We start from the raw sequence: 12,251 nt of genomic DNA, 5'->3' as shown, positions 1-12,251 counted from the left end.
CCATCGCCTTTTGCTTAAAATGCTTTTCCCCATTCAGAGATTGGATATATATTTATTTCCTTGTTTTCTGTTTCTGAACAAATCTATATTTAATTTGAAGAATTTAATACATTCTACTGCTTTCTTCTCTTTTTCTTTTTTCTTTCTTTTTTTTTGATGATGTGATGAAGAAAAATTTACTTTATTTTGAAAAATACCTATCCACTTGTTGAAAAATGTTTTATGAACTACTCAAAATATCTTTTAAATATCCTTTAACAATAATCTAATTCTGTAATCTGAACATACATGCATCTTATTAAGCTCATCCCATCATCAGCTATATTTGCATTTTTGAAATATTAGAAAACTTTTTAATATATGTATCAAATCTAGTATTTTCCATTGCTTTATATATTGATTTCTGCATTCAACCTTTCTTCTGAATATAAACAACTGTTTCTCTAACATCTTGAATACTTCATTTATTTTCTCTTCATTTATGTATTTTCTTAATATTATAACAATCAAATATTTCAAGGATAAGAATAATGACATCTGGGTTTTCTCATTTTTATTCTTCTCTCAAGAATTTGGAGTGTTTAGAAAGCTATGTTTTAACTTTGGGATAAAACCTTGCTCCATTTAATAATGATATTCTTCTATTCCCCTTTGCTATATGTTATTTTTTCGATTTATATATGAGAACATTTAGACTCAGTAATACTAAAGTCTGTGCACATCCTTACATGGGTGATAAGCAGTGAGAACAGAATGAAGAAACAGCCCATCTGACTTTAAAGAACATACTCAGTCCAACAAATTAGGATGCTTTTTCTTCATCACCTTCAAAGAATGTGTTTTCCACATACATGCAAAGAGTTTTGTCTAGTCTTCCTCAAACTAAGTTTTTAAATGCAAAATAACCTTGAAAATTACACATAACAGATTGTCCAAACAGTGAATTCTAAAGTTTCAAATAAATCTGCAGAATTTTACATTTTGCATCAACCTGTTTTCTCCTCTTCAGTATACTCTTCTTTTTTCGTGTTTGATGTTATTTTCAGACAATTCTGTTTAAATCTGGTGTAAGCTTATAAACCTAAAGTGCCTGCTATATCTTACTGGAATTTCAAACATTCACTCAATTTTTTCCTGCAATGTGACAAGATCACACTTAATTTCAAACTGAATTTCCCTGATGTTTTATAGTCACTTGAAACAAGCTACACACTACAAGAACAACAAACTGCAGGTTAGCCTCAGAAGCACAGGTGACTAGAAGAGACACAGGGCAGTAGCCTCTCATGAATTCAACTCACTACTCCTCCTCTGGTCCCACTCTCATTCCAGTTTTTCTAGGGATGAAAATACTACGGCAATTGTTTAGAGAATATCCACCCATGTACAATTACAGGAAGGGACCTACATTCCTAAAACTGTATTTGTGGATATGCTTGAGTGTATGAGTGAATGTGTGTGTGCATGCATCTGTGGGTCTGTGTATCTCAGAGAGTAAAGAGACTATGTGTTCCTTATATAACTGGTAATAAGGCCCATCTTTAAGACTGAGTTTATCTGCTAGGGGTTTCCATCAGTCTCACAGAAAGCAATCCTGACAGAGATGATTTGCTTCATCAAAATTTATCTACCACAATTGCAATCCCTGTGCTATTCAGAGACAAATCAATTATACAGATGCCAAAGTGGATTCACAGAACAAATGAAAAATGTGACCGAATACATTGTACTTGGTCTGACACAGAACCCAGATGTGCAGAAACTCTTGTTCGTTGTGCTTTCGGTGATCTACTTTCTCACTGTAGCTGGCAACCTACTCATTATCATGACAATCAACAACTGCGGAACCCTGGGCTTTCCCTTGTATTTCTTTCTGTCTCTTGTCCTTCATAGACAGCTGCTACTCTTCTACCATGGCTCCAAAAATGATATTTGACTTACTCACTAAAAGAAAACTATCTCCTTCAGTGGGTGCATGACTCAGCTCTTTGCAGAGCATTTCTTTGGAGGAGTCCAGATCATCCAGCTCACGGTGATGGCCTATCTGCTACCTGGCCATCTGCAAGCCCCTACACTACAGGCTCACAATGAACGCAAATGTGTGGCCACCTGGTGGCCATGGCCTGGGCTGGGGGATTTCTTCATGCTCTGATTCAAATCCTTTTTACTGTCTGCTTGCCCTTCTGTGGCCCCAATGTCATTGACCATTTCCTCTGTGACCTTTTCCCTCTGCTAAAACTCTCTTGCACTGACACTCACATCTTTGGACTTTTTGTTGCTGCCAACAGTGGACTGATGTGTCTGCTCATTTTTTCTATTTTTATCACCTCCTATGTCTTCATCCTTTACTCCCTAAGAACTCAAAGTACTGAAGGACAGCGTAAGGCTCTGTCCACCTCAGCCTTCCATGTTACCGTAGTTGTCCTATTCTTTGTACCCTGTGTATTCATGTACCTTCAGCCTATGGTCACCTTCCCCATTGATGAAGCAGTGGCTGTATTTTATACTATGATAACACCCATGTTAAACCCTTTAATCTACACCCTTAGAAACTCACAGGTGAAAAATACCATGAGAAAGCTCTGGAGCCACAGAGTAATCTTGAGTAACTATTCATGTGACTACAGAAGAAAAAAAAAACTTTATTCATCTTTGAAGAACAAGTATGACTAATATAAAGGATGATAGCCCTGAAGTCAAAATAAGTTTATTTGCTCCTGATGATTTGTGTATTCTTTAATCGTTCCTCTTTCATACAAATATTTGATTAAATGATGACTAAATTCTCTCCCAATTAGCAATCTCTCTGCACTTTCAAATTATTGATCAAAGGGACACTGCAAATTAGAATAATATTGTCANAAATCAGAATAATATTGTCACAACCTATAGAAAATCTCTGAGTTTATTTATTCAGCAGAAAAATTCTCTGTAAAGCTCCAGGTATACTTTACATGAATATTACAATTAAAATACATAAATGAAAGGCAATATGGCTAAGACTTTTGCTGAAAATTCATAGTTTCAATCCCAAGCATGTAGTCAAAGTACATTTACTACACTGAGAAATGAAGATCAACCAGAAATGAATGAGTTTTGAAGATGAGAGAGTACTCATCCCAAAATTAAGGCTGCCTTGTTGCACAATTTTAAGGGCACATTTTACAGTGTAATCTGGGCTCTTCTTAGAGTGAATTATTTTCTTTGCCTAAAGCCAAAAAGGGATATAAAATTCCTCTAGTTACAGCCATTGAGCAATCTCGCACATGATTCCTGAGGCAGAAGAACTGGTGGGCCATTTTTTCTGTCAAAACATATTAACACCACTTCATCTCTAGTAGCAGTTACTATATGGGTTTCTCCTTGCTAATAGGAACACAACTGTCTGGTACAAAAGACAGAGTTAATGACAACTGAGTAAAAAGGACAAAAAGTCCATGCATTCAAATTTGAATGGCAACGTTTAGACCAATTGCAGACCAATGCAATGGGAAGTAATCTGAGATACAGACACGGGGTCGTTCAAAGAGAGAGAACTCAAAGAAAGGGAGATCCAGATTTGACTTAGGACAAAAGTTCTGCAAAAGAAAGAGAAAATGATGAAGGCATAGAAATACCAAAACTTCGAAAAAATACGAGGGAAGGCAGTAAGAAAGGAAAATAGGGACTGAAGAACTACAAGACACACAGAAAATAAAAAGGCAAGACTAAGTCCTTACCTATAAATAATTACTTTATATGGAAATGGTTAAACACCTAGTCAAAAGACATAGAGTGATTACATGGATATTTTCTTCTTATAATAATTTTTATTTTGTTATGGTAGTCACCATACAGTATATCCTTAGTTTTTGATGTAATGATCCATGATTAATTATTTGTGTATACCAACCAGTGCACCATGCAATATGTACCCTCCTTAATACCCATCACCGGCCTATCCCAATCCCCCACCCCCTCCTCTCTGAAGCCCTCAGTTTGTTTCAGAGTCCACAGTCTCTCATGGTTGATTCCCCCTTCTGTTTACCCCCCCTTCATTCTTCCCTTCCTTCTCCTACCGATCTACCTATTTCTTATGTTCCATAAAAGAGTGAAACCAAATGATAAGTGTCTTTCTCTGCTTAACTTATTTCACTAGCATTATCTCCTCCAGTCCCGTCCATGTTGCTGCAAATGTTGGGTAATCATTCTTTCTGATGGCTGAGTAATATTCCATGGTATATATGGACCACATCTTCTTAATACAGTCATCTGTTGAAAGCATCTTAGCTCCTTCCATGATTTAGCTATTGTGGACAATGCTGCTATGAACATTGGGGTGCATATGGCCCTTCTCTTCACTACGTCTGTATCTTTGGGGTAAATACCCAGGAGTGCAATTGCTGGATTGTAGGGTAGCTAAATTTTTAACTTTTTAAGAGACCTCCACACTGTTTTCCAAAGTGGCTGTACCAACTTGCATTCCCACCAACAGTATAAGAGGGATCCCCTTTCTCCATGTCCTTTCCAACATTTGTTGTTTCTTGCTATGTCAATTTTTGCCATTCTAACTGGTGTAAGGTGGTATCTCAAGGTGGTTTTGATTTGAATTTCCCTGATGGCTAATGATTTTGAACATTTTTTCATGTGTCTGTTAGCCATTTGTATGTCTTCATTGGAAAAATGTGTTTATATCCTCTGCTCATTTTTTGATTTGATTATTTGTTTCATGTATATTGAGTTTGAGAAATTCTTTGTAGATCTTGGATACTAATCTTTTATCTGTAGTGTCCTTTGCAAATATCCTCTCCCATTCTGTGGGCTGCCTCTTAGTTTTTTTTATGTTTCCTGGGCTGTGCAGAAGCTTATCTTGATGAAGTCCTACAAGTTCATTTTTTCTTTCGTTTCTCTTGCCTTTGGATATGTGTCATGAAAAAAAGTTGCTGTGGCCGATGTCAAAGAGGTTGCTGCCTATGTTCTCCTCTAGGATTTTGATGGATTCCTGTCTCACACCGAGGTCTTTCAACCATTTGGAGTTTATCTTTGTGTATGGTATGAGAGAGTGCTCAACTTTCATTCTTTTGCATGTAGCTGTCCAATTTTCCCAGCACCATTTATTGAAGAGACTGTCTTTTTTCCACTGGATGTTTTTTCCTGCTTTGTCAAAGATTAGTTGCCCAAAGAGCCGAGGGTCCATTTCTGGGTTCTCTATTCTGTTCCATTGGTCTATGTGTCTGTTTTTGTGCCAGTACCATGCTGTCTTTGTGATCACAGCTTTGTAGTACAGCTCGAAATCCGGCATTGTGATGCCCCCAGCTTTGTTTTTCCTTTTCAACAGTTCCTTGGAGATTCGGGGCCTTTTCTGGTTCCATACAAATTTAAGGACTATTTGTTCCAGTTCTTTGAAAAATGTCCTCGGTATTTTGATCGGGATAGCATTGAAAGTGTAGATTGCTCTGGGTAGCATGGACATTTTAACTATGTTAATTCTTCCAATCCATGAGCATGGAATATTTTTCCATCTTTTTATGTCTTCCTCAATGTCTTTCAAGAGTGATTTATAGTTTCTAGAATATAGGTCCTTTACGTCTCTGGTTAAGTTAATTCCAAGGTAACGTATGGTTTTTGGTGCTATTGTAAATGGGATGGATTCCCTAATTTCTCTTTCTTCAGTCTCGTTATTCGTGTATAGAAATGCAACTGATTTCTGGGCATTGATTTTGTATCCTGCCACCTTACTGAATTGTTCTATAACTTCTAATAGTTTGGGAGTGGATTCCTTTGGGTTTTCCATATAGAGTATCATGTCATCTGCAAAGAGAGACAGTTTGACTTCTTCTTTGCCGATTTGGATACCTTTGATCCCTTTTTGTCTTCTGATTGCTGTTGCAAGGACTTCTAGTACTATGTTGAATAATAGTGGCGAGAGTGGGCATCCTTGTCGTGTTCCTGATCTTAAGGGAAAGGCTTCCAGCTTTTCCCCATTGAGAATAATGCTTGCAGTAGGCTTTTCATAGATGGCTTTTATGAGATTGAGAAATGTACCCTCTATTCCTACACTCTGAAGGGTTTTAATCAGGAAAGGATGCTGTATTTTGTCAAATGCTTTTTCTGCATCAATTGAGAGGATCATATGGTTCTTGAGTCTTTTCTTGTTGATATGATGTATCACATTGATTGATTTGCGAGTGTTGAACCATGCTTGCATCCCAGGTATGAATCCCACTTGGTCATGATGGATAATCCTTTTAATGTACTGTTGGATTCTATTAGCAAGGATCTTGTTGAGGATTTTGGCATCCATATTCATTAGAGAAATCGGTCTGTAATTCTCCTTTTTGAGGGGGTCTTTGCCTGGTTTGGGGATCAAGGTAATATTAGCCTCATAGAATGAGTTTGGTAGCTTTCCTTCTGTTTCTATTTTTTGAAATAGCTTTAGGAGAATAGGTATTATTTCTTCTTTGAATGTTTGGTAGAATTCCCCAGGAAAACCGTCTGGGCCTGGAGTTTTATTATTTGGAAGGTTGTTTATCACTGACTCAATTTCTTCATAGTTAATTGGCCTATTTAAGAAATCTATTTCTTCCTGTTTCAGTCTTGGTAGTTTATAGGTTTCCAGGAAGGCCTCCATCTCTTCCAGATTGTTTAGTTTTTTGGCATATAGCTGTTGATAAAAGTTTCTAATAATCCTTGCAATTTCAATGGTGCTGGTCGTGACCTCTCCCTTTTCAGTCATAATTTTAATAATCTCAGTCCTTTCTCTTTGTTTTTGGACAAGTTTTGCCAGTGGTCTATCAATTTTATGGATTCTCTCAAAGAACCAGCTTCTAGTCCTGTTGATCTGCTCTACTGTGGTTCTGGTCTCTAATTCATTGATTTCTGCTCTAATCTTGGTCAACTCCTTCCTTGTCAGTGGGTTAGGCCTGTCCCTCTGTTGCTGTTCCAGTTTCTTGAGGTGAGAATATAGAAACTGCATTTTAGATTTTTCTATTCTTTTGAGTGAGGCTTGGATGGCTATGTATTTCCCCCTTAGGACTGCCTTTGCAGTATCCCATAGGTTTTGGACCGTTGTGTATTCATTCTCGTTGGTCTCCATAAATTGTTTAATTTGTTTTTTGATTTCCTGGTTTATCGAGTCATTCTTGAGCAGGATGGTTCTTAGCCTCCAAGTGTTTGAGTTTCTTCCAGGTTTTTCCTTGTGGTTGAGTTCCAATTTCAGAGCGTTGTGGTCTGAGAATATGCAGGGGATAATTTCAATCTTTTGGTATTGGCTGAGACCTGTTTTGTGTCCCAGAGCATGATCTATTCTTGAGAATGTTCCATGGGCATTTGAATAGAATGAGTATTCTTTGGTTCTGGGGTGTAGTGTTCTATATATATCTATGAGGTCCAACTCGTCGAGTATGGCATTCAAAGCCTTTGATTCTTTGCTTAGTTTTTGCCAGGGTGTTCTGTCTATTTCTGATAGTGGGGTGTTGAGGTCCCCTACTATTACTGTGTTCTTATCTATATGTCTCTTTATTTTGGTTAAGAGTTGGCTTGTGTATCTTGCTGCTCCCCTGTTGGGGGCATATATATTAATAATTGTCATATCCACTTGTTGAATACTTCCTTTAAGAATAATATAGTGCCCTTCTGTATCTCTCTCTATGGCCTCTAGTTTAAAATCCAGTCTATCTGATATGAGAATTGCTACTCCAGCTTTCTTTTGAGGTCCATTTGCGTGGAAGATGGTACTCCATCCCCTTACTCTAAGTCTGAATGCATCTTTGGGTTCAAAATGAGTCTCTTGTAGACAGCAAATGGATGGGTCATGTCTTTTTATCCAATCTGCAACCCTGTGGCGTTTTATGGGAGAGTTTAAGCCATTTAGATTGATAGAGATTATTGACAGATATGATTTTAATGATGCCATTTCTCTTTAAAGTCTTTGTATCGGTTGTGACTTGCTGCTCTGTATCACTCTTGGGGCCTTTTTACCTTTATAGAGCCCCCCTTAATATCTCCTGTAGGGCTGGTTTCGTGGTTACGAAATTGGTTAATGATTGGCGATTTTGGAACGTCTTTATTTCTCCATCAATTCTGAATGACAGCTTTGCTGGATAAAGGATCCTTGGCTGCATGTTTTTCTCTGAAAGAGCTTTAAAAATGCCCCCCCAAGCCTTTCTCTCATTCCAGGTCTCTGTAGACAGGTCTGACGTAATCCTGATACCTTTGCCTTGGTACGTGAGAAATTTCTTTGCCCTGGCCGCTTTCAATACTGTATCCTTGGATCTAATATTTGCGAATTGCACTATGACGTGACGTGGTGTAGGTCTGTTCTCATTGACCTTGGGAGGGGTCCTCTCTGTCTCTTGGACATGAATGCTTGTTTCCTTTGCCAGATTAGGGAATTTCTCAGCTACAATTCGTTCAAATATCTCTTCTAGACCTCTCTCTTTCTCCACCCCCTTGGGGATACCGATGATTCTGACATTGGAACATTTCATTGAGTCAGTAATCTCTTGTAATTTATATTCTTGAGATTGGATTTTTTTGAGCCAAGTTTCTAACTTTCTCTTCTACCATCCCATCCTCCAATTCACTAATTTATTCTTCTGCCTCATTTACCCTGGCTGTCAGAGTCTAGTTTAGAATGCGTTTGATTCATAGCATTTTTAATTTCTGCCAGATTCACTCTCATTTTTGTCCTTAGAGATTCTATATTCTTGTTAATATTTTTGTTAATATTTTTTTCAAGTCTACACATCATCTTGACCATTGTCACTCTGAACTCCATTTCTGACAATTTGGTTATATCCATATCCATCAACTCTGTGGCAGAGGCCACAGACTCATTATCTTTTCTTTGCTGGGGGGGGATTTCTCCTTCTTGTCATTCTGATGAGGAGAGGTTGTGGGGATGCCCAGAGCCCAGATTATTGACCAGGACCCAGGCAGTGTGCACTTGTTTTATAGGGACCTTAAGGATGTGGGCTTCTTCAATTTTCAGCCTGCCTTCTCAGGGAGGGGCCTGCCGCACTGATACTCGGACAACCCTGTTTGGGTAGAGTCTCCCTGCCCCCTGTGAGGGGGAATGGGGATGGGCACAATGTGAGCTGGCATTTCCAGGCTTTTGTTCTCTGCAGGCTTTCCCTGGCAGTTGTCTGTGACTCTTCTGAGAGTCAGAGCAGCAGTGGATGTATCCTAGCCTCTGTCTCAGAACAGAGAGATCACAGTCCACTCTCCACTGAGCTCTCTTGGCCACTTTAACTCTGTTTCTGTCGCTGCTGACAAAAACCCTGCAGCATGCCAGGTTGTGCACCCCACAGCCGGCATCCCAGCCCTCACTACCAGGGCCCACACATCTCTGTTCTTTGTGTTTCTAACACCACCAGCTGCCCTCGGTTCCGCACGCACTCCCAAGCTCCCTATTTCAGTGTGGTTTGCATGTGCTCCTGAGCTCAGGTTTTCAGTCTGGTTGCGCACATGCTCCTGAGCTCCTGGTATCAGTTGGGTTCCAGTGAGCACTCCAGAACTCCAGTTTTCAGTCTGGTTGCACACACATTCCAGGCTCACGGTCTCAGTCTGCTTTCTCATGGGTGCCGGTCCAGGAGTCTGGCCCACTCCCCAGTGCAGGTGGCTACCACTTCCCGGCCCCGAGCACATCGGCTCCCTCCCCCTTCCATTTATCTTCCAATATCTGTGCTCGGGTTCAAAGCTTCCCACTTCCTACCTCAATACTCAGTGCTGGAGTTGTTTGTCTCTAGAGATCCAGATGTATCTTCCTGTGTCTCAGGCTGATTTCGTGGGTGTTAAGGATGGTCTGGTAGATATCCAGCTTGACTCAGGGGAACAGCTGATAAAGGGGTCCCCTACTCCTCTGCCATCTTTTTTCATTTCCCCAATACCTAAAGTATTAGAATGCTCCTCCTCAGAGTCTATGATACATCAAATATTCCTAAGATAAGCTGGGGCTTATTTGCATTACACAGTGACAGTGATGACTCAGAAGCAGTGGAATCATCTCCTCTCGATGACTCCTCAGTGGCCTGGGGGGTCCGTCACAGTGTTCTTGGAGGAGTTGGGGGTGCCCAGTGCAGCCCCAGAAGTGCATCAAGCCACTGCCACGAGGGGTGGGCTACATGGATTTTTTTTTATTACCACTCTATGCTGTCTGCAAGAGACTCACTTAAGCTTTAAGAATACACATTGTCTCAAAGTGAAGTGATGAAAAAAAGATATTCCACGTGAATGGCAACTGAAGTATGGCAGGGACTATACTTATGTCACACAAAATAGACTCTAAAACAAAAACTGTCACAAATAAGGACTTTATATAATGATAAAAGGGTTAGTTTACCAGGAAGATATAACAATTATAAATATTTATGCATCCAACATGAGAATACCAAAATATATCAAGCAAATATTAACAGATATAAAGGCAGAAAGAGACAACAACATAATAATACTAAGAGACTTCACTACTCCACTTTCAATGACAGGTAGAACATATAGACAAAAATCAGTAAGAACACAATGGTTGTGAACAACACTATTAACCAAACCGACCTGACAGACATATATAAAACATTCCATCCAATAACAGGGGAATATACATTTTTCCCAAGTGCATGTGGAAGATTTGGCAGGACAGATCATATGTTAGGTCACAAAAAAGTCTTGAAAAACTTAGGAAGATAAAAATCATACAAGGTATCTTTTCTAAACACAATGAAGTCAAACTAGAAAGCAATAGCAGAAGGAAAACTGGAAAATTCACAAATACGTGGAAATTAAACAACACATTATTGTACAACCTATGGGTCAAAGAAGAAATCAACAGGGGACTTAGTAACATTTCAAAAACAATAAAAATTTTAAACTATACACCAAAACCAGCAGCATGCAGCAAAAAGAATGCTAAGAGGGAAATTTATAACAATGAATACCTAAATTTAAAAGGAAGATCTCAAATATGTAANCTCGGGGCGCCTGGGTGGCACAGCGGTTAAGCGTCTGCCTTCGGCTCAGGGCGTGATCCCGGCGTTATGGGATCGAGCCCCACATCAGGCTCCTCTGCTGTGAGCCTGCTTCTTCCTCTCCCGCTCCCCCTGCTTGTGTTCCCTCTCTCACTGGCTGTCTCTATCTCTGTCAAATAAATAAATAAAATCTTTAAAAAAAATAAAAATAAAAAAAAATAAAAGGAAGATCTCAAATATGTAACCTAACAGTATCCCTCAAGAAATGAGAAAAAGAAGAAAAAGTAAGCCCAAGTTAGCAGAGCAAGGAATAATTAAGATTATAGTAGAAATAAATGGAGACTAGAAAAACAATGGAAAAAAATCAATGAAACTGAGGGGGTTTTTTTTAAGTAAAACAAAATTGACAAACTAGCTTGACTATGAAAAATTCAAATACAGGCGACTGAGTGGCTCATTCAATTAAGCATCCAACTCAGGTTTGGATCAGGTCATAATCTCAGGGTGATGAGATTGAGCCCAATGTCCAGCTCCACACTGGGAATGGAGCCTGCTTAAGATCTCTCCCTGTCTCCCTCTCCCTCTGCTCCACCCGGCCACCACTCCTGTTCTCTCTCTCTCTCTCTCAAAAAAAATGACTAAATCAAATAAATACATTCAGAAATGAAAGAGATGACATTAAAATTCATGCCATAGAAATAAAATGATTATGAGACTACTACAAATAAATATATACTTATAAATCGGATAACCTGGAAGAAGTACATAAATTCCTAGGAACATATAATATACCCAAACTGAAGCATGAAGAAATAAATAATCTTAACATACCAGTAATTAGCAAGGATATTAAATCCATAAGGAGAAGCCTCCCAAGAAAGAAAAGCCCAAGACCAGAGGGCTTCACTGGTAAAATATACATACAATATTTAAAGAAAAATAAATGGCAATCATTCTCAAACACTTCTAAAAATGTGAAAGGGGAAAAAACAGTTCTAAACTTGTTTTATAAGTCCAGAATTGCTCTCTTACCAAAGACAAAGATACCACTGTAAAAGAAACCTGCAGACCAATACCCTTGATTTACAAGAATGCAAAAATTTTAAACAAACTACTAGCAAACTGAATTCAAGAGCATATTAAATGGATCATATACTATAACCAAGTGGGATTTAACCCTGGAATGCAAGGATGATTCAACATGCAACTATCTATCAATAGCATATACCACATTAACAGAAAAAAGGATAAAAATCATATGATCATGTTGCAACATATGGAAAAAGTATCTTACAATATTAATCCCCT

General features: G+C 38.7%; 1 protein-coding gene and 1 pseudogene across 1 annotated transcript in view; both read left to right on the top strand.

Moving 5' to 3' along the window:
* The first annotated feature begins 1,640 nt into the window (after window positions 1-1,640).
* On the top strand, window positions 1,641-2,673 carry LOC105234756 (annotated as a pseudogene).
* Window positions 2,674-3,266: 593 nt separating this feature from the next.
* Window positions 3,267-12,251, top strand: part of LOC100471483 (olfactory receptor 4C45-like) — a 9,756-nt gene continuing 771 nt past the window's right edge. Inside the window, exon 1 of the mRNA XM_034644807.1 lies at window positions 3,267-3,290. Within this exon, the coding sequence (XP_034500698.1) occupies window positions 3,267-3,290 (24 nt within the window). The remainder of the gene's footprint in view (window positions 3,291-12,251) is intronic.

The sequence above is a fragment of the Ailuropoda melanoleuca genome, chromosome 16, assembly GCF_002007445.2.
Source record: "Ailuropoda melanoleuca isolate Jingjing chromosome 16, ASM200744v2, whole genome shotgun sequence".
Classification (NCBI taxonomy): Eukaryota; Metazoa; Chordata; class Mammalia; order Carnivora; family Ursidae; genus Ailuropoda; species Ailuropoda melanoleuca.
Note: the sequence above shows the minus strand (reverse complement) of the source record. Positions and strands in the feature narration are given on the sequence as shown.